The following is a 23,195-nucleotide window of genomic DNA, read 5'->3' as shown; positions in this document are numbered from 1 at the left end:
CTGGCCGATCTCCTACCTTCCCCCAGGTAGTAGTTAAAGGAACACGTTGCCACAGATCGATCGAGTTGTAAGCGTTTGTAACCGTTTGTTATAAAATGCATATGGTTAGAAAGATGTTTTAAAAGTAGAATACAATGATCAACACAAATATGCCTCGAATTTGAGTGGTTTTCCTTTTACTTTATACGAACTAACATGGTCAGCCACTTATGGGAGTCAAATGGTCGACCGTGTTAGTCGACGAGGTAAATGGAAAACCACGTAATTTCGAGTGATACTTGTGTGGATCATTATATTCCACTTTTGAAATATCTTTCTAATCAAATGCATTTTATAACAAACTGTTACAAACGCTTTTTAAAGACAAACTCGACCGATCCAAGGCAACGTGGTCCTTTAATAAGCAGGACAGTTCTTTTTAGATCTAAGTAGTAATTTTTGTTTGTTTGTTATGGTTTGTTTTAGAAAACGTCTGGAGCTGATGAGAGAGATGTACGACAACGCAGCGGATGCCACGCCCACCACACCCGAACCCGCCATTGCCTTTGAGAATAGTGCAGTGACCTGCCAGGATCCCTTCTACGATCGATTCCCTTGGTTCAGACTTGTTGGGAGGTAAGTCAGGGTCTTAAACGACAGATCACTGCTTCTTGCGATCTAAGGATCAATTTTGCTTTGTGGCTCCTTCTACCTTCTACAGGGATAGAAGTTCCTCAGTTGCAGCCCCCCCCCCCAAAAAAAAAACACTAGGGGAAACAATTTGTCAGTGACTCTTAAAACACTGGCATTGCTTCTTTTTGCTCACATCTCAAAACTTACCTTTTCAATCAGGCATTTCATTAATTTCCTGAGGCCTTAGCAAAGTGAACAGTTTCTTATATAACAGCAGTCGGCACTATTCAAGTCTATTTATCAATGTTATTACTTCTTTATCGTCTTAACACTAGTCTCTTTTGATAGTCACCTGATTCCATAACCATAAAACTTTAAACAATACTTTCTTATATAAATTTGTTGTACAGAGCATTTGTTTATCTGAGCAACTTGTTGTACCCTGTACCCCTGGTCCATCGTGTCGCCATCGTTAACGAGAAAGGAGACGTGCAGGGTTACCTACGCATTGCTGTACAACATGTATCACCAGATGAAGAGGCACCAGACTATGGGTCTGGTGTACGCCAATCGGGAACCGCCAAGATAGCATTTAATGACGATGAATATTTCCAAAGGAAGGTAAATTATAAGAGCTTTGGATTTAATAAAGACAAATTGACTAGAGCAGGACGTGAACTTGCGACCTCCAGAGAGGTGGTGGTGCTCTACCAACTGAGCTATCTAGCCCTATTTTGGCGGTCTCCGTATTTGTCACTATCTTTTGTTCTACCTAAAATTAATTGAAAATGTAACCGCTCATTTCCCCTTGTGGTTTATTACTTCATATAAAAGCTGTAAACGTTTTTGTTAAGGTATTCATAAAGTATTTTGCCTGTCAACAGCATTAGAATCTATGAAACGCCAGAGCATAGGAGTTCCTGTTGAACTGACATCAGTGTTGGAATATTTCATCTCACATGGATTGACCCATATCTTATTTATTGTTGTTGTTGTTGTTAATGTTGTTGTCTTAGTTCAAGAGGAGTCCCACCAATCTTAGCCAATCAGCAGTCTCTGAGGATGAAGTGAGGATCGTTGAGGGGCAAAGAGAAAACTCTGATCTTGGTGAGTGAAATAATCCAATATTCTTCAGGCCTGTATGCTTCGTTTTTGAAAGGGCGAGAGCACCAAGGCATTTTCTCCATGGTAAAGGGCACCCTATGAGGAAATTGTAGGCACTTACCAAGGGGCAGGGAGGCAATTGCCTTCATTGCCTTCTTGAAGTATCAGTATATGTCTTATGAATTCCTTGATATCTCTTCATCTAGACATTATTGAGAAGCAAGACGTGGAGGCCATGAGCACAACTGACAGTATGACCTCAATCTCAACGGTGGACGCCCCTGAGAACGAGTTACTAAAACTGGGGTCAAAGTTCACTTTCCGTGTCACCGTCCTGCAGGCTTCTGGGATATCAACTGAGTACTCGGACATTTTCTGCCAATTCAAGTGAGTCGCGTATTTCATTATTTTTTTATGAATTGTTGTCCACCCTTCGGAGTCGGAAACTCCATTTCCGAGAGGGGATAATGGGAGACTTTTGTGGGCTCTAGGTGGCAGCAGACTCACCAGGTAAATCCATTGTTCTTGGAGATGTGAGCATACTCAGAATTACCTTAACAATGGAATTTTACCTGGTAAGTCTGCTGCCAGCTAGTGTTAAAAAGAAAAAAATTAAACTATAGAAACAATAAGCAGGATACCAGTCACAAATGCTACATGTGAAATGGGTTTTTAGATGGTAACCCTTTTTTGGTAAGCATAATTGAGTTCGTTTTTGTAAACACAATAATGTGCTATTGAAACTAAGGTCAGGTTTTAATTGTTAACTGTCCGTTTCTTCAATGAATAATGGGATGAACTGTCAAACAGTAAAAGCATCAGAAATTTAAGCTAAGCATTATTAGGGGCTTTGTCAAAAATTAGTCCAGGACAACCAGCGGACTTACATAGCTATCTACTGGAAAACAAGCAGGTGGTCTCACTAAAAATTCACAGTTCGTTTCATAAATGACCTCCAAACCTTCCAGGTCACTCCAAAACAGCAAGTTTGTTTACATTTAATAATTGAGGTGGAAATATTTCTACCTACATAATTTAAAGCCATTGGACACTTTCGGAAAACAGTATTGTCCAAAGGCCCTTACTTCGTGTATCCCAACTTATATATAAAATAACAAAATTTAAGCTCAATTGGTCATCGGAGCCGGGAGAAAATAACGGAAAAACCCACCCTTGTTTCCGCATGTTTCGCCGTGTCATGACATGTGTTTAAAATAAATCCGTAATTCTCGATACCGAGATCAATTGATAATTGTTTTAATGTTTTCTCAAAAAGTAAAGCATTTCATGGAATAATATTTCCCTAACCCTAACCTTCTGTAAACCCTGTAGGTTATTTGTAAATCTGTGATTTTTTTTTTTCCTGTTCCGAAAGTGTCCGATGGTGCTTTTTAGTGAATGACCCATGTCTTTCAAAGAAATACAGTCTGACAGAAATCCAATATAAATTTGACATGGGAGAGTAGTTATCGGACTCCCTATCCTGGATTGATTTTGAGAAAAATTAGAAAAATAAGAAGAAGAAGAAGGGTCCGTACTAAACCAAAAGTTCCTTGGTACCCTGTTGTTGCATAACTCTGCTCCCCTTGATTAGCTTCCACCACCGCCACGACGAAGCCTTCTCGACGGAACCGTTGAAGAATACGGGCAAGGGCCCACCCCTCGGCTTTTACCATGTCCAGAATGTAAGTGTGTTGTGGCCCAACTAAGAATGCAACCAACTGTGGTCTGTCTGTTATAAAAAACAGGGTGCGTGTGCCTGTCTGTTGCCATGGGCTTGGTGATTACCAATTGGGGATTTTTGCCAATTTCAGGTTTCCCAATCAGCGATTTTTACCAAACAGAATCTTACTTTTTTAATTGCAAATGATATTCTGAACCACACCAAAGTTTTTGCCAGTTTGGGGTTTCCCAATCCAGGATTGTTACCAATTGGAAATTTTTTTTTTTAATGCAAATGATAGGCCAATTCTAAACCACACCTAAATTTGTTGCCAGTTTGAGATTTTCCCAATCCAGAATTGTTACCAATTGGGAATTCTTTTACCAAATTGAAAAACATATTCTGCCTCCCTGGACCACACCCTAATTTAAACAGACAAGCAGACACGCCCTCTAATAATTCCACCACTTCAGTGTGTATTCCTTTTCTTTCATTTCAAACACCCTTCATGTTGTCTTTTGCTTCACCAGTGCTCATCGTCATAAATATTTGTAAAAAATATTAATTTTTTGATTGCGTTGTTGCCCTGCACGGCTCTTCGCTGTTGCGTTCTTTTCGTTCCTTTTGATTCTTACAGTCTGCTTCACGGGCGCGAGGCCTTTGTTACACCCCCCGTTCAGAACAAGGGGCAAGGGGTCGGGATGCCCCTTGGTTTTTACTTTGTGCAAAATGTAAGTCGGTTACTTTTAGTTTCATTTTGTTTTTGTTTTTTTTGTTTGGAGGGGAAACGGCTTGGTGCTTTCATGTTGGCAGGCAGTTGTAGCTTCTTCTTTTTCTTTGTCTTCAGATTTTTAGTGTTTTAGATTTGGGTCTTTTTTTTGAGATGGGCTTACACCAACCACTTTTCTTTGATGTTTTTCTCCTTCATCAAGAGATGGTTGCAAAGGATAAACCCCAAAGTTTCAAAGATATAAATCAGTGCCCGTCGCTTCTACGTGAAGTACTAGTATGTCAACAGTAGTTCCATCAGTTAGAGTTTATGATTTATTTGTAGAAAAAGTACTCTCCATTTTTTTGTTTTTTACATTTTAATTTTTACCATAGTTTCATTTTCTATTGTTATTTCAAAAACCATTCCTAATGATTTCTGTTAATTTTTCTCCTTTCATTCTTTATTATTTTTACATTTTAAAAAAAGTTATTGTGTCCTTTCCCACTCACGCATTTGTAGTGTTTAATGTGAGCACCTCATCTGGAATCGTTTGTTAGTTTGTTTGCCCCTAGACAATTAGTTGTAGATATCTTATTTTTGCTAGTTTTGTTTGAAACTTTCCTTTATAAAAAACTCTTTCATACAGTGATGACTTTTGGCAAATTAGGAAAAATAAAAGGAGATATGTAATATTATGAATTGGTGTGGGTCCTGATCTTAAACACGCATGGTAGACAACAAGTAAATTAAACATTTGAAAATTATTTTTAAAAGATTGGTTTAAAACATTTTTACAGCTGGAGGTAATTTTTTTAAGATAACTGTTAGGAAGTTGATGCTTCTTTGTCTGTGTAGCCTGTAATTTGTGTACAGTTTTGGTGTCTGTATTCGAATGGTAAAGGCTAGGTAAAAACCATGAGTGTCCCAGGCTATGTTTTTGAAATTGTTCAGCTACCAGTGCTGGACTCCCCTTATAAATACAATATTATTATTTAATAATGGAGATTTATTTCTTATGACAGATATCTGTTACTGTGACTAGAGCATTCCTTGATTATGTGCGGACGTCGCCCATTGTCTTTGAGGTGTTCGGTCATTACCAGGCCCACCCACTACATCACCAAAGCCAAGAAACAACTAGGTACAACTTAAAATAATGGGATTTTGAAACATTGCATGTTGAGGTATCAATGTATATTTGGTTTGTAGTAACACCATAGACCTTGTCGCAAATACTCGGTACATGCACAATAGGCGTGGAATGAGGTGCATGCTGGTCTAGCTAGCGATCAAATTTGATCACTAGCTAGACCAGCATGCACCTCAATCAACAGTTAGGGCTTGCGCAATGGGTATTTGCGAAAAGGTCGATGTCTACTTGCTGGGTAGATTTATGTTCTTTTGAGAACTTGTCTTGCTGCATATTCTACTACAGCGGAGTAGATTTTTCAGAATTCGGAAGGTTTCTCTACCAACGCGGAGTAGATATTTCAGACTGTTTAGGTAAAACTTGAAATGGTCTCTCTGGGCTGAGGTAAGGGGGTGGGGTAGAGCTGCTAACGTCTTCCTGATCCTGCAGAAAGCTCCCTGGAAACCAATCTCTCCGTGTTCTAATTGAAGACACTTGAATTTTTCCTGAGTATGGAAACAAAACAAATATTTTGTTGAGTGCAACTGTAATTTTCCTGATTAGAATGTCAAAAAGCTTGGTTTGATAAAAAAAAAAACGACAAGGTTTGAGAGAGAATGGTGAAAAATGTTTAAGTTGAAACTGAGGACACATGTCTGAGAAATGATTGGTAAATTTATCAAAATTTCTGGTTTATATTTAGAATGCGACCATTGAAGCGAAACTTCCCATCCACTCTTCCTCTTGCAACACCAGGTAAGATCGTTTTACTCTTTCACAAAGACTGGGACAAGGCAGAGCTAAGAGAAATGCGACATGGAGGGACCAGTATTTGCTGGACGCCAATTTTGGTCAAAATGCAGCACAACCAAACAGGCAGACTAGTCTGGCATCTTGTATTCACCAATGTGTTTGAGGTTTTGTTTTTCTTTCGTTTCTTTTTTACACAAAATGGCTTCTAAACGCTGGGACTCTGGGACAAGGGTGAGGTTGCTGTGACTGGATCAAGTGAAACTCCTTTACAACGACTTTATTCAGGTTTTTCTTTTCTTTTCCATTTTTTGCACAGTTCCGTCTCCCAAGCTGGGTTTGGTCAGCACGCCAAGTACGAGTCACCTTCACTCTCGGCACGATCTACTGGTGTGGTTTGAGATTTGTGAACTAGCGCCCTCTGGAGAGTAAGTAGGACAATCAGAAACTTTGAGGCTCGTGAATAAGGACGGATACCAGCCTTGAAGCACCTGGTGGGATCCTGCCAGACTCACCTTTGACCTCGTATCAAATTCTTACGTGTACACACATTACACCTGGGCCCAATTTCATAGAGCTGCTTAGCAGCCGATTTTCTGTTTTATAGCGCTGCTTACCGTAAGCGCACGAAAAGGCATGCTAACCTTCCCCGGTGCTTACCACACGAAAGTAAATGACGCCACAATGCAAATCCACGGTAAACACGCAATATGGCCGCCCAATTTTTCTGCTAACCTGTGAAACACGCTAAGGCTTAAGCAAATTTTTCTGCTACAGTAAGCACGCAAATTTGCTTACCGTTATGAAATTGGGCCCAGATTACATGCAAACTGCTGGTGTAATCATGAAGGAGGAATGTAGTGGACAAATTTGTAATTTAAGAGCAGACCAATGGTAACGCAGAAGTGGCCTTCAGGCCTTGTGTGTCTGGCGAAATTAATGTTGGCTGAAGGAGGATTCGAGAGAGGGCACTTTCAGAAGAAGTTTGTACACAGTTTGCCATGTGGGGACTGAATCTTCAGGGGGACAGACCCTCCTGCCACACTGGCACATTAATCCAGAGGTTGCAGGTTCCAACCCTTCTCTAGTAAATTTGTCTTTGTTCAATCCAAAGCTGATTCAAAGTATTCATTTTACCTTCTGCTTCTTAGGTACCTGCCAGCGGTTGTAGACCACAGTGACGAGATGCCGTGCAGTGGGGTCTATCTACTTCACCAGGGAATCCAACGACGAATTGCAATCACCGTCATCCATGAATCGTCCAATGAACTCATCTGGAGAGACATCAGAGAGCTGGTAGTTGGTAAGTCAACCAAATTTAGATTTTATTGGGTTTTTTTAGGGAATTTTTTTTTTTTTTTTTTTTTTTTTTTTTTTTTTTTTTTTTTTTTGGGTGGGAGGGGGGGGGGGGACTGTTATAAAAGATATTAGAGTGGTGGTAGTTGGTAAGTTAGCAAAATTTTGTAATTTTTTATGGTTTTTGTAATACTAAGTTATTTTTTTTCGTGTGGGGGCGGGGTTGAACTTTTGTTGGTTTTTAACACAGTATTAAAGAGATACCTGGTCGTTGGTAAGTCAGTCTGCCCTCATCAGCCCCCTCGCAAATGATGTTACACTCTTTAAAAAAAACACCCTTAATGACGACAAAGAGCGCCCTCACTCAGGGCCAAAGGAGTCAAATCATTGGATGGTAGCTGTTCTTTGTGCCTAAAAGCGTGCCCTATATTGAACAAAATATTGTACTGTAAATTTTTGCCAATTATGTAATACTATATTTATAAAGTACTATATTTACTATATATTACTATATTTATATATGTGGATGGGATTGAATGGTCTCGTTTTATTTTTTGCTCAGGTCGGATCCGGACCACCCTGGAGGTGACGGAACCAGACCATGAACTATCGGTGCTTTCTCTCAACCTCCTACCCGCAATGTACATACAGCAACCAGGGGATGACCGGTAAGAAATAGACCAATAAATCCTGCATCTAGTCTCATAAACCTGCTTAAATAAATAGAAAGTCTGCTTAGCAGAAACTGGTTCTTATTCAAACTATTGCAATATGTATCGGAACACTGGAGATGATCTGAGCATACTGATTCAAATAGATTATAAGTTGAGTTTTCACAATTCAACATCCCTTCCCACTCCTAATGGGTTTCGGTCTAGTCCCAGTTCCAGCCTACACGCTTCAACAAGCTAGTTACCCTATTCGTCGCCTGCACGCACCATCGGGCCAAGCCTAACTGCCAGTTAATCTCCAAGGCAGTACTCAATCAGCATCTAGCAGCAGAGTCCAGCATCCTCCTGAAGACGATCAGAGCATCCCGAAACATTGAGTTGTTAAACCACCTGTTCTTTTCAGACCACCACAACTCGTAGAGCGACGTTTCATGTACATGGTGTTACCGCAAACCTTTCTAGATAAACAAGTGTTTTCCATTTCTGTGGTAAACCTACCCCTGAGGCCGTCCTATAGCACCCAATGGCTAACCAGGCAATCATTTGTACCCAACTTTTGACAAACTGTGAATAACTTTGAATCCCTCGAACAGGACCTGTTTCCGCTTTGAGGCGGCGTGGGACACATCATTGCATAACTCAGTCTTGCTAAACAGAATGACCCCGTACGGTGAAAGAGTCTACCTGACATTGTCTGCTTACCTGGAGGTCAGTAGACATGTGGTAATGAAAACAATATTTTTTGTTTTTTTCTTTTCTTCTCTACTAACCATTTCTTCAGTTTTTGTTTGTAAACCAACACTAAACTAGTAAAAAAAAAAAAAAAAGTTAATGACCTGACGATTCGAACCTAGCAGAGTCCCACCTTGAAAATATCAAATTTGAGTAGGGAGCATGCATGCATGAGGGTTTGCACGTTTATAGCCCAGTGGCGGCCGTTTGTGCAGTAAAGACAAGACAAGAGTCTTTCATTTAGCCATCAAGAAAGACTCTGCTAGGGTCGAAATGTCAGGCTGTTAACTATTTTTTGCATTTACATGTATACCATCGGTCTTTTTGGTTGGTAAGTTAATGGCAACAGCTAATTCTACTTTCTCTAAAACTAAACTGTGTGTGCACTTTTTGTGTCATGGATATACTGGCTTTGAATTACAACTTAGAATTTGATTTCAAATGGAAAATGTTATAGTCTATGGGAAATTTTCATAGAGTTACACGTGTATATATAAGAACTAGAGGGCGCACTGGTGATGCTGCTTGCACAAACGCAACGGGACCGCAAGGAAACGTGCGCGCATGTTGAATATGAAGTACACGTTGGAGTTTGTGTTGATTGAACGCTACGCGATGCTGTTTTGTCAACTTACAAAATGGCCGCACAAACACACGCTGTGTGATGCTGTTTTGTCAACTTAGAAAATGCGCGCATGCCGGGCCGCATATATATGCTACTGCGCCTTCTAGTTCTTTTATATAACTCTATGGGAAATTTTTGAAAGGGCACCGGTGCCAGAACCAGCTGCAATGTGGGCCATGGTCGCCATGTAATTCCAGGCCTGTGGATATGATTGAGTTTTTGACAAAATGCTTTTGATTTGAACTTTACTCCAAGCGAGGTGGTAGCAAAATGTTGGTAATTGTAGACACCCCCCGTAAAGACCAGTTCGTATTTCCTGGTAATGCGAATGCACTACAAATGTTGACATCACAAAACCACAACAAAAAATTTGGAAGAGTAGAAAATAGCCCAGGCGGCGAAAACAGCCCTGTGGTGTCAAACTCCCTTAATATTCCCATTCGCAGGAAGTATGAACTTGGCTTAAGGCAATGTGATGGCGAATATACAACAATGTTCACAGAAAATGTTTTTCATCTATTCTTTATAGCTGGATAACTGCACGCAGTCTGCATGCATCACTAAAGACGTCTGCCTTCAGATGTATGAACGAGACGCCAGGATCAGCCCAGCTCGTTCCTTACGCAGTCTGTTTGGTAGCGGCTATTACAAGGCGGAAGACAGGTCAGGATTCCAGACTTCAAAATCTTCCCTCCTCTTTGTCCACCTCTATCTGTAACATATCGTTGTATTAGTGCAATTAGCGTTGTATCTAAAGTAACACTAGCGTTAGACGCGAGATTGAAATTGTCAAAACTCATATCCTCTCTGGTTGAACACACAAAACAAGTAAGCGCATGTTTTGCATAACTGTTTTATGTTGAAATTTCGGATCAAATAGATAAGCAGAATTTTCAAGGATTTTTTTTGCAGTATGATGAAATCTGCACCTGAATAGAATGTCAAGAAGCAAAACCTTGATTGTGAAAATTTAAACTCAAAGATTCACTCTTTCAAAAAGTTTCACTCTCAAAAGTAATAAGAATTTCTTTACATTTTGCAGTCGAGTGACTGGGGTGTATGAGCTGTCTCTACGTCGTTCTGCTGAAGCCTTGAGCCCAGGTAAGATGTTTATATCACATTGTGTAGAATTTTGGTAGCCCAATAGGAATATTTAAAGACCCCCTTGCATACATTGGGTGCATTTGATTAGCTTCCCCGGGTCAACCTCGATCTGCCCCCCCAGTACATTCGAATAGCTTTACCGTCATTCCAGGGGCTCACCCGGGTCAGCCCCAAGTGCCCTACTTGTGGAACGGGTCACTTGGGGCTGGCCAGAGGTGCATGACGTCACGAGAGGGTGATTGGTCGTTCGATTAGCTCTTGTCAGGGGCTCAACCGAGTGAGCATCGCGGGGTCGACCCAGGGAAGCTAACTGAACGCACCCTTTGTAAGAAGTCTCACTCTCAAAAAGCCCCCCTTAACTCTGCCAAAGTAGGACAAATTTTGGAGGATAGCTGTTCTTAATGCGTAAAAATGTTAGCGTCGCTGTTGCAAAGGGTCTATTGTCTGCATAATGAAATTATTGCTAGACAAGCTACCTGACACATGATCAACTTAGACCATTGGTTTAAACTTCCTAAAGCAATACCTGAATTTCTAAGAATCAACGCACACTTTAAAGACATAATAGAGGGGTGGGTGGGGTACCGGCCATTCCCTGTATCGAACCACAACTGTCCAATCAACACAGAATTGAGTAGAAATATGAGAGAACAAAACACACAAGAGCAACACTTGAGGGAAAAATGATCATATTTTTTTAGGAAAACGTTTTAAATCTGGGGTGATTTTAGGGCAGGGCCTGATACTCCATGGAGATGCCTTGGTGCCCTTGAAATTCTCCAGTATAAATTTACCATTTCCTCATAGGGTGCCCTTTACCGAGGAGGAAATGCCTTGGTGCCCTTGCCCTTTCAAAAAAAAGAAGCATGTCAGGGTCGTTTGTTGTTTATGGGAGTATTCTTTTCCTCAAAATCACCTGCCACTTCATCTGAGATCACTCAATTGTTATGATGATCCCTGAATTAAGATGCATCTACAACCCACGCTACGATGCTAGAATACGTAGATACAGTAGATTAGACATGTGCCTATGTTATCATGGATGTGGATTATTTTATCTTTACTTTTCCATTTTGTTTCGCTGCAACCCTTTAAAAAGAGAACATAACCCTCCTTCACTCAATTTCATCATCTTGCACTTTTATTTTCGTATTGATTTGCTGATATGAGCTTTGTATACTCAGCGAGCTTTCAGATAAAAAATTTGTATAAATATAAATCTCTTTTTTTTGTCACGTCTTGTGTAGACACTCTCAATTTTCACTCCAAAAAGGTCAAGTAAAATGTCAAACGACGAATATAGCTGCAACGATCAGGCTATGTGGATTTTATTTCCCAATGCCTGTCGGCGAAGAATCGTGAAACAAAGAAATACCGATCTCGTGGCTTCTTTAAGAGTTGAGCTTCGACTACTGACATCTTCTCCAGAAAATAATGATGCACCATTCCTTTAATTTTATCGGCAACTCTGACTGATGAATCTATTTGATTGTATTTTTTTGTCAGTCAAATATGAACATGGATTGAAACTGTCATCCTAATTAATTCTGAATTTCTTTTCTTTGTCTGTTTTAGAAACAATTTTTTTCTGCTTCTTAAATTTAATTCAATTTGTTGACTTAAAAAAAAGGAAGCTTTTTTTTTATTTTACTTTATTTTCTTTGTAAATCGTTTTCTTTATTTCAGTTTTTTCTTTTCTTCGCCTTTTTTCCTGTGATTTCTAAACCATGCCTTGCTGCCCTTCTTCTTCATCAAGCAGTTTTTCGTCTTGCTCTAATGGACCATTATCATGCTGCCTCAATCTTGGTCATGTTCCTCGTATCAAATAACAAGAATGAATGCTAATAATCATTTTGCAGATAGGAACCAGACTATTTCGTTCTTCCAGCCTTGGTTTGGTTACATTGATATCAATGGGAGAAATTCAAGATGGCTGCACCATGATAATGTTCTATTGTATTACATGGCCGAATGGTCTGTTTCTAATCCTTGCACTTCTCCTGTTTTGTTTGTTTGTTTGTTGTTGTTGTTTTTTTTGGGGGGGTAGTTTGTTTGTCGTCTTTATTCTGTCTGTGTGTGTAGATATTTTCTCTTTTTGTTTACACTGTTGGGTTTATCTATCAAAGTTTTTTACAAGAAAGTTTCAAGAAAAGGGGATTCCAACAAAGAATTCAAACAGCTTTATTCCACATACTGCATCTTTTTCTGAACTCCTTGCCTGGTGCATGATTCCTTCCATACTAGAATCTAGACTGTTTTAAGAGGAATATCAATTCCTACCTTCAGCTCCCCTGAGTTGTTTTCATCTTTTATATTTTGTTCTGGTAGCCCCTTACCAAGAGTGGCTTTTGCATCCAAGAAAACCCACCAAACGAACCCACCACAATGTCTCTCTCTACTTCAGACATCTGGTCCATTATATGAAAATAGATTTTTCTAATCTCACCTTGAATTATGTTTATAAAAAAGGAGAGTGCATGTCTGGATTTTTAAGGGATTTTTGATAGCTAGGATTAGGAAGTCAGTCTTGTTTGTCCTTTGCCACAATCCCTATCTGTTTGTCTGTCTGTCTCTCTGTCTATTGGTTTGTCTGTTTCCGTCAGCAGATTTCTATTTTTCAGATTTCTTATTTGAAGCGGATAAAAAACCTTGGCCTTAGAGGTTGTCTGCTTGACTTCAACGCACTAACCTATTCTTCGCATAACACCCATTTCAGACGGGTGCTCCAGAGCCGCACTGAACCAAATTCTGAATTTATGTTCATGAAAAGTTTGACGTCTGAATCACGAGCGATTGGATGCGACATGCTAGAAGTCGAAAGATCGACTGTTGCAGTCGTTCGAAACAACTCTGACACGCCTTGGTTTTAGACGTCGATCTTGTCATGAGCCAAACATTCGCCTGTTATAAAACCAAAATTTATTTGGGTCGACCTGGAGTCGCTCCAAATCTATTATGTTCGGTGCGCCTCTGCGCGCCTGTCTGAAACGGTTGTAAAAGAGCTATGCGTTCTTCATCTTTACGTTGGCTTGCAATGTTTAACTCGCCACTGCAACAGAGAGTATGGGTTTTGAAGATTAAACAAAAAATGGTCCACAAAACTATTGTTCATCTCAGTAGATAGTACAACATTACAACTGAATAGATTTTTTCTTGTTTTTCTCGATCATTTTTTATTTTAATTTTAAAAGAAAACAAGTTAACCAATCAAGGCAATTTAGACAAGCTGGACTCTGATTTGTTTAGCTTTCCCATTACTAACCCGTAAGAGACCATAGTGGCCGTAAAAGGCTTGTACCAAAATGCCCGAAGCGGCCCAAATGGCTGCAAGATCTGACCTACTTGATTCACTTAAACCAAAAAGATGTAAGTAAAGGTCGCAATATTTGTCACGTTGTAGCTCAGACTGCTTGTTTAAAAAGCCTAGTTCCTTCGGGACTCCATAAAAGCCTAGTTCCTTTGGGACTCCATACTCTCTGGTCTAGTGACGTTTTGTTTCAAGCAGGACCCCGTTGATGCAGCACGCTGCTAACCCTTTCTCCTCTGCACCATCCCCTCCTCCTCTCTCTATCTTTTTTTCTTATTTTCCATTTCTCCCGATCATTGGTTGTTCTAACTCGTTTGCCTAATTTCTGTGCCCCTTCGTCATAATCAGGGCTTTCTTTCAGTCAGTATGACTTGAAAGAACTACTCGAGTCCACCTCCCCCGGTTCAAACACCCCTCAGACTTGCGGTAAGAATAACTTTGATGTGACAAAACGTCAGGACCACCAGGTCGGCGGTCTTGACACAAATGGGGTGGTTCTTAAATAGGGAGTCAAAAGTTGGAATCAGTTTCACTGGACAGGGTGTCACTTGATTTTGTTTTAATGTGCATTTTTGAAATAAATAATTATGTTTGAAAGCGATGGGTCATGACACAAGTTTGTCTGATTTGTATCTTTTATTTGTTTACAATCCCCTCTCGGCTTGTCTGCTTGTAGACTCCAGTTTATAGATAAAATAATTGTTCAATTTTGTTATGATTAATTTGATAGATTTTCTTTTTTAGATCGTATAAATAAAAAGTTGACAACAATAACAATTTAGTTTTCCGCTCAATCAACAGAAATGCGTAGAAAATTAAGTTCGGTTCTTTTATTTATGTACTGTTTGCGCTTGGCTCAAAAGATGTTCCTTTAAGACGCCCCTAAGATGGGACGGAAGAAACCATTTCTTTAAAAGGGTAGAGGATGTGGCACTTTGTCGGATGTTTATCTCTCTCTCTTTTCTATCTGAGAAACTAAAGAATAAATTTGGAGTATTTCTCTTTCATTTTTTCTTTTCCACTTTTTCACTTTTTCCTCTTGTTTGAACTAAAAAGCAGCAATAGGTATGTGGACAATATTCAAAACCCCACCATGCTAATTGCACCAATAAAATTATGTCAGTACGAAGCAATGCGTATTCTATGCAATCGCTCACAATTATTATTATTATTTTTATTTTTTAACCTGTCCAGAAATTTGTCTTCTCACCATGTTCAGAATTCTTTTTTTAAATGACATGAAACCTTGAGGCAAAGTATTAAAGCAGTTTTTCTTCTGAAACTTTGTTTGCGGAACAATAAATTTTCATAACAATTGTTTTTTTTTAATAATTTGAAATACTACCCCCAAAATATAGTCGGAAAGTTTCGTAGTGCTAAAATCCTGTTTTGCATAGAATATGCATAATTTTGGTCATTGCATGGCTCTTTACGATTTGAAATATTTTATTCTTAATTTGACACTTTTTTTGTATTCTCCTTTTTTCAGTATTGTCAAAGCATGGATCAAACCCATCACACTTTAAGTTTGTTTTATTTTTTTCATGCAGTAACAAAACTGTCATGTAGTGTCAAAAAACAAAAGCTTAACGAGAACTTCTAAATGTCTTGCGACCTCTAGCAACTTGGATTTTGTTTGCGAAACTTTTTTGTTGACGATTATTTTTTTGAAAACGGTTTTTGTTTGGAAGTTTTTACGTAGGCTGATCGGTTTAAAAGCTTTCAGTGTAAACATGTGTCGTTGGCAGATGTATGTAACCCATGTGAGGTAGTTGCCATTTTTTGTGAAGTTTTGAATGCAAAGGGGGGAAACACGACACTTTTCATTGTTGATTATTTCCAACTTTTGACTCCCCTTTAAGCCATCCATGATGATGTGGTATTTCTATGTAGCATGTCTTGTGCAAGACGACCCCCCCTTCTTGACGTACTTTCGTCCCCTCCCATTGATTTACACTTCCTGAGATATACATAGGCACATGTGTAATTTACAATTGGGTATCAAGTGTGTAGTAGATTTAGAAAAGCGTGTTTTTTAACGTGTTCTTTTTATCGTATTTTTTACATGTTTTACAAAAAAAAGACCCCTCTGTTGCATGTAGTCATTTTGATGTAAACCATTTTGTGTTTTTTTTTACACTTGGACATAGAGTATGTGTTTTATTTTTTAGTCGTGTTTAGTTTTACAGCGGTAGTTTTATTTCTGTCGTATTTCTTGATTAGGACCTTATTTGGTTTAGATAATTATTAGATAGTTGCCCAGTCAGTTTCCTATGTGGTACTTTTATAAATTGATATAAAATTGCAAGCATGCCCTTAATGTGATCCCTCTGCTGCCCCCGTTTCCCAGGTTGTGTCATCAACTTGGGTATGATCCCTGACTATAAAGGCAGTTACTGCTTGAATGACTTCTGACTGATGACACGAACAAAGACTCTGACAAAATAGGGAAATTGTCAACAATAGGACTAGAGAGGTCAAATCTCACTCAAGTACAAATTTTTGTTCTTGTTAAATCAAAACTAATTGAGGACCGTCTCTTTTATTCTTCATGTTTTTACAGTGTATAAAAACTACCCACAAAATATATGTGAAAATTGTCATCTAGGTAGAACTGTACACTTTAATCCTCTTGAACAGTCCCCCTCCCCCTGCCCGATTACGCACATGTAGAGCTTTCTTTGAGACTTGGAACCATCTGTAGCATTCTTGTCGTAGAAACGTGTTGACGTTGATGTATGTGTTGCCTATTTATTACAGTGATGTTCAGATCATTTTTGACGTGTGACAGTCAGTATATAGGAGGTATGGTCGTAGAGACAGTAAAAGGAAAATGTTTTTTTCAGAGGCAGTTTCATGTATTTGACTGATGCATTAAACAGCAGCTGATTCTCAAGCCTGCTATGTCTTTTTGAATGACCTTTTGACTTCTCTTAACTGTTCTATGAAGGAAACGTTTTCTCTCTTGTTTTTCTTTCTCAACTATTTTGTTCCGAGTGTTCCTCTTGGTGATCTGATTTTGTGTGATTGCTAAAGTTGTTGAAAGTTTCTTAATTATTCTATCACTGGAATCGCAGAAACTAAAAATAGAATCAGTGATTCAAATTTAACTTCAAATAAAAAATTTAAAACGAAGAAAAAAACCGCAAAATCAAAATGGAAAAGGCCTTGTGGCTTCGCCACTCACTCACGCGCTTGTCCCCCTTTCCAGACGCGTTGTGGCTACACAGCTTTGACTAAACAACAAAGGCCTTGACGAAAGACTTTGCTCATGTTGGACTGTCACCTCTTGACTGTGATTGATAATGCATGCTGCTGACTGCTGTTTTGTGTGTGGTCTTACTGTTTGACCATACTGCTATTTGTTTTTACAATTTTAGAACTCGTCACTCCATGGTTGTTTTTATATGCATTTGATGCTACTTTTGTAGTACATGTCTTCCAAGTAGATGTTTGATTGTGGTTGTGAATGGATGTACCATGATTGTTAGAAAATTCAGTGTCATTTTAAAATTAGGAACCTTTGTTGATGTTCTTATTATTACAGTCAATTGTAAAGTTGACTACCTTGCGATCATTTCTGGATATTGCGATACTTATTCAAGATCACTCTAAGAAATTCCACTCGGCCAATTAAGATATAAATCTTGAAAAATTAAATGACGCAAATAAGGGTGCACTTCACTGATTTCTATTAATTGTATGACAATAGTCTAAAATATATACAGAAAGAGAAAAGAAAAGAACACCAAATGTTTCAGGAGAGAATATAAACAAATAATAACAAAAAAGGAAATCAACACAATTTGTTGGCCTTGAAGGAAAACTTTATGCCCCAGTTTAAACGAGAGATTGTAAGGTGTAATGACTTCTTCACCGGTGTACACTCATCCAAACTGTTGCGGCTGCATTCTATCTTCACAGGTACCCAGCGCCGCCTTCGTAAAGTCATTGATACCTCGGGTACGTACGTCCGAGGTGAAGAGAACCTACAAGGATGGCGCCCTCGTGCAGACTCACTCCTCCTAGACCATCAGTGGGAGCTGGAGAAACTAGAACGACTGGAAGAGGTAACCATAGAAACGCATCGTGTTGTTCTGCTCGTACAATCATTATTAAAGGCAGTGGACACCTTCGGTAATTGTCAAAGACTAGCCTTCACAGTTGGTGTATCTCAACATATGCATAGAACAATAAACCTGTGAAAATTTGAGCTCAATCGGTCATCGAACTTGCGAGATAATAATGAAAGGAAAAAACACCCATGTCACACGAAGTTGTGTGCGTTTAGATGGATGATTTCGAGACCTCAATTTCTAAATCTGAGGTCTTGAAATCAAATTTGTGGAAAATTACTTCTTTCTCGAAAACTATGGCATTTCAGAGGGAGCCGTTTCTCACAATGTTTTATACCATCAACCTCTCTCCATTACTCGTCACCAAGAAAGGTTTTATGCTAATAATTATTTTGAGTAATTACCAATAGTGTCCACTGCCTTCAAGAGGTTTTGGTTTTTTGCTGTTGGTAGTTGATAACATTAATTGGAGCTGGAGTCGATTTCACAAAGAGTTAGGACTAGTCCTAGGAGATATAAAAACGTATGGCTAGTCCTAAGTTAGGACGAGTAACTCATTCTAACTCGAGATAAGACTAGTCTTAACTCTTTGTGAAATCCAGCCCAGAGCGTACAATTTGAAATGCATACATCATCACACTCGTTTACTTACCGCTCCAAAGTGTCAAATTTACAACAGGATAGTATTTCTGAGTTAGGAATGAACAACAAATTCTCAATCATCAAATATCTTTGAAAGTTTTTTTTTTGCAGTTGCAATGAAAATGAGAAGACAATGACTGTGCCAATAGAAATCACTATGTTATTAAAGTGACAATAAAGGCAATAGTAACAGTGACAATATCATTGCCACTGACAATGACAATAGTGGCAGTGACAATAAAATTGACAGTGACAGCAACAATAAAATAGACAGTGACAGTGACAATAAAATTTACAGTTATAATGAAAACGACAGTGACACTGAAAATAACAATGGCAACGGAAGTGACTGACAATAAAAGCAACAATGACAATGACAACAACAATGACAATGACACCAACAATGACAATTACTATTACAATACATTTTTCCGTGCAGGTTGAGAAAGCGCGTCACAGTCTCCTCCTTCGGGACAAGATCCAGCAAGAACTGTACAACACCCGCGAGGGAAATATGCCCAAGTCTGAGACTGATACCTCACTCAACAGCACCATATCCAATGATAGTATGGACAAAGACCACGAGTTACTAGACCGATGTGTTCGCCTGTTGATGCGCAGCCAGCCCCCAGTACTTTCACCGCCTCCGTTTAAGGTGAGTCTTAAGTTAAGAATGAAAGTAAATTTTTCGATTACAACCGTGGATCGGGAGAAATGTTTGGCTCTGAATAGAGACGTTGTGGTCTCAAGGTTTCAAACGGTATACTGTGCTTATCTTCAGGAGATAGAAGAAAAAGACCGGCAGAGTACATACTGTGGGAAACTTGGCTTATGGCTTTTGCAATGAAATGTGGACTTGACTCTAATCGCTATTAACCATGTTAACACACTAACAAATTCTTCTTTGTTTCACCAACCTCCCCACCCCAACCTCAACAAGCGGACCATTGAGCCCCCAACTGTTACTCTCCAGCAACCCGAAGACGCCGAGGAACCTACAGCACCAAGTACAGCCACAACGACATCAAGTCAAGAGGTCATGACCCCAGATGAACCCATGTCGGCCTCTAACTCCATGTCGGATCTTCAGTTCCTTGGGGCCGGAGCGAGGAAGCTGGCGATCCCGACCGATCTGCCGGGGATCCAGGGACAGGACTTGGCATGTGGTTCCGGCGAAGCGGGGAAAGGGAAGAAGGGCATGAAGGGGATGTTCGTTCCAGAAGTAGAAGAGATTAGAGTCAGGTAAGAAATCAGTCAGCTAGTTACATGTATGTATTAATAATTCATTCAGATTTTAGCTTATCATCATCAAGTTGAGCGCCATGTAGTAGCTCGAGCCTGCCCAGTGATTTTTGTCCGGATGTTTTGATCCAGCATGCAGCTTAGTTCCTTGGCGCTTACCAATTTCATGGCTTTGCTTACCGCCGAATTCTGCGCTTACGATCACAATTCCCCGCTTACGTGCAAGCGCCAAATTTCTGCGTTAGCCTTGTAAGCGTAGAATGCCTAGTAACGTGGAGTATGCACACGCAGCAGCCAAAATTCACCGCTAACCCGTGAAATACGTTTGCTGTAAGCAAAGAATTCCCTGCTTCCGTAAGCGCCGATTCTGTGCTTACAGTAAGCAAAGCCATGAAATTGGGCCCAGGTGTCTCGTTAGCTTATCATTGTGGCACTCAAATTTCGATGAGCGATAAAATGAGCGATTCGAGGAGTCTTTGGCAGATTGCGTGACTTTTATTCTGTAAAGAAGCCAAAAAGAAATTACATGTTTGTTATTGCTTCGTCTGAGAATAATGTGCAGAGAATAATGGTAGCGCCCGGTGTTATGAATATTCATTCAAAAAGAAAATTATTTAAGGGGAGTATTACTTTATATCTGTCACATCAGAAAAAATTCATTTTGTGTCATTTAATATTTCAGTCCTGTCGTGTCAAGGAGAGGATACCTCAACTTCCTTGAAGAGAAGACGGCCGGCTGGGTCATGCGCTACGTCGTTGTGCGCCGTCCATACGTCTTCATCTACGACAACGAGAAGGATCCAGTGGAACGGAGTCTGATCAATCTAGCCACAGCGCAGATTGAGTACAGCGAAGACCAGCAGGCCATGCTTAGGGTAGGTCTCTAGTGTAGGAGTAGACGTCTGTGTTACGACGGGGGTCTAAATTAAGTGTATTTTCATGGTAGTCAGCAAGGCTATGTAAACCTGAATGTTTAGTAGCCCTGATGAGATTTTGGTAGCCAGAAAAACACATCACGTCTTGAGTAACGTCAAAAATTTGTCACAGTTTTTTATGTTACAATACCATCAGCACCATAGTGTGGGTTTCAATCCCGGTCCTGACACTTACTACATAAAGTTGGGGAGGTAGTGCTTTCTGCTCTACCAGCCAGGCTTCGGACTGATGATACCCAAGCCTACATCCGTATATGGACTGTAAAGGGGGGTAACTCTGTTTCAGCCCTAGGAGTAGGTAGCAACGGCCCCTGGAAGAACAAGAAAATTGTAGTCCACACCTTAAAGTGGCCTTCTGGCCTTGTGTGTCTGGCGAATTGCATAAAAAAAATTTAAAAATAATAAAAAGCACAGTTCATTATTGTTTGTGATGCTGATTTTTGCATTATTTTTCCACTAGCCCACCATGCTATCAAACTTAAAAATAATGAGTAGCCCGACTGTAAATCTGGTAGTCCCAGGCTAGCGGGCTAGTTACAATTCCGATACCCCTGGTTTGAGCAGACTCGCGAATTCGTGCAAATTAATGTACCTTTGACCTCGCACCCATTTCACACGGAGACTCGTATGTGTGAGAACTAGAGTGCTCCCTCTCTAGTTCTATCATCATAGACCTTGTCGCAAATACTCGGGCGCGCGTTAGGCTTGGAATTAGGTGCATGCTGGTCTAGCTAGGGGTAAAATTTGATCCATAGCTAGACCAGCATGCACCTCATTCAACGGTTAGCGCTTGCGCAATGGGTATTTGTGAAAAGGTCTATGAAGCAAAATTGTAATAAGTTGCCTTGTGTGACTAAACAAAATAAGTTTGACTGAAAATTCTAACTTGGAGTATCTCTCTTTTCCTCAGACACCAAACACCTTCTCCGTCATCACCAAATACCGTGGCTTCCTCCTACAGACTATCGGAGATAAGGACGTCTTTGATTGGCTGTATGCCTTCAATCCCCTTCTAGCTGGTTCAATCAGATCCAAGCTTTCACGTCGGTTGGCAACTCAGCTCAAAGTCTGAGGGTTTTCTACAACTCCGGACGACGGCGTCACAAAGCCAAATACCAAACTCTGTAGAAAGTCCAGTCCTAGTAAAAGTCAATACAATACCTGTGAACTGTTTGTAGATTTAACTCCTAATACTATATAAAATAAGGGCTGTTAATAAAGTGCTGTGTGTTTCCATATGGGTCTTAATATATAAATTTAAAAACTGCCATATTTTATCACCGCCTGTAAACATACAGCGCAGATGAAACTGTAGAAGGTAGCAAAATAACAAATTGGTATGAAGTAACTTTCTTGCTTAGTCTTACTGCAGAGGCTAAGGTCACCAAAGGAGACAAATAAGCTAAGTGAAATATTTTGGGATTTTAACGGCAGATTTCTCAATTGGCTATGAGGTCTGTTGGTAATAAATATAAATTCGTCATAGTGGGTTCAAAACAAAAATTATTTCCACGAATTTGAGGAGGGGATAAATTTTCACGAACGCACAACAGTTTGATAAGCAGATTACCAGCCAAAGTGCAATGTAATTAACACAATATGACTGGTCCCCCGCCAAGTATTACTTTTCTGCTAAACAGCTTATTGGAAACGACCTGAGAGCCTCTGATATGAAATATTTCTCCGTTCCCAACACTAAAATGTATATTTTCTTGTATATTATTTCTTTATAATTGTGTGCTCCAAAACGAGAAAAAAACAACGAGTAAAACCTCTGACTGTATTTTACCTGCAGGGTATTATCAACAATTGAAAATACGTTTTATTGTTATTAGGTTCGATTGAATACCCAGTACTTCAGAGTAGCACTTTCTGCCTGTCGGCCATGTTGTTGTTTTAAACACAGGATTACGGTCTGGTTCTTTTGAGTCGTAGCCCGCACTATGGCCCTTTTCGAAACCACGGCTTCGGCTCCGGGATATTTCATGGCTCTAGATTTGGCTCAGGCTAGCCTTTTTGTCAATAGGAGACTTTCCAACGCTAGGCGGCAGCAGACATACCGGGTAAATTTCCATTGTTTACGTAGTTCTGAACATGCGCATAATTCTGAGAACAATGGATTTACCCGGTAAGTCTGCTGCCCTCTATCGTCCCAGAAAGTCTCCCATTGCGTATGTGCTCAGGCTTGAGATGAGAGAACGGAGCCTGAACCCGAATTCCAAGTTGTAGCCGTGGTTTCGAAAAGGGCCTATGAGTAGATATGTGATAATGATATACTATCCTAGGCTGACGGACATTTTCCTCAAAGATGGTCGAAAACCAATTCCACTTTTTTGTCACGTCTCCTTTCACATTTGACACAAACATTTTGAGATTTAGTTTTACTTCATCTTACAAGCTGCCGAATCAGTCATGTACATTACTAGCGAGTTACCGTGGCGACTAGTCCTGTAACACATTTGCTGTATAGATATAAATGTAGATGTATGAGAGTTTAGAAACAAACAAGTCTTTCAGTGTGTGTGTGCGGTCGATAGAGGGCAGCAAACATTTCAAACATCATTCCACCTTTTTGTTACCATTTCTTGCCAAATC

General features: G+C 39.8%; 1 protein-coding gene across 8 annotated transcripts in view; it reads left to right on the top strand.

Moving 5' to 3' along the window:
- The window catches only part of LOC117302340 (kinesin-like protein KIF1A), a 79,869-nt gene extending 57,254 nt beyond the window's left edge, over positions 1-22,615 (top strand). For 2 of the 8 annotated variants that reach the window (XM_033786250.1, XM_033786248.1), the window contains 19 exons: positions 466-615; positions 1,023-1,233; positions 1,629-1,719; positions 1,923-2,103; positions 4,017-4,110; positions 5,114-5,232; positions 5,924-5,976; positions 6,290-6,398; positions 7,122-7,273; positions 7,829-7,934; positions 8,531-8,645; positions 9,824-9,957; positions 10,337-10,395; positions 14,054-14,131; positions 17,630-17,775; positions 18,863-19,078; positions 19,364-19,665; positions 20,348-20,540; positions 21,511-22,615. In XM_033786250.1, the coding sequence (XP_033642141.1) occupies positions 466-615; positions 1,023-1,233; positions 1,629-1,719; positions 1,923-2,103; positions 4,017-4,110; positions 5,114-5,232; positions 5,924-5,976; positions 6,290-6,398; positions 7,122-7,273; positions 7,829-7,934; positions 8,531-8,645; positions 9,824-9,957; positions 10,337-10,395; positions 14,054-14,131; positions 17,630-17,775; positions 18,863-19,078; positions 19,364-19,665; positions 20,348-20,540; positions 21,511-21,672 (2,671 nt within the window). In that variant the 3' untranslated portion in view covers positions 21,673-22,615. Of the gene's footprint in view, positions 1-465; positions 616-1,022; positions 1,234-1,628; positions 1,720-1,922; positions 2,104-3,310; positions 3,402-4,016; positions 4,111-5,113; positions 5,233-5,923; positions 5,977-6,289; positions 6,399-7,121; positions 7,274-7,828; positions 7,935-8,530; positions 8,646-9,823; positions 9,958-10,336; positions 10,396-14,053; positions 14,132-14,761; positions 14,771-17,629; positions 17,776-18,862; positions 19,079-19,363; positions 19,666-20,347; positions 20,541-21,510 lie in introns of all 8 variants that reach the window. The other 6 variants (XM_033786255.1, XM_033786254.1, XM_033786252.1 and 3 more) reach the window with 5 other exon arrangements.
- The last annotated feature ends 580 nt before the right edge of the window (positions 22,616-23,195 follow it).

This window comes from Asterias rubens, chromosome 18, assembly GCF_902459465.1.
Source record: "Asterias rubens chromosome 18, eAstRub1.3, whole genome shotgun sequence".
NCBI classification, from domain to species: Eukaryota; Metazoa; Echinodermata; class Asteroidea; order Forcipulatida; family Asteriidae; genus Asterias; species Asterias rubens.
This window is presented reverse-complemented; position numbering and strand designations above follow the sequence as displayed.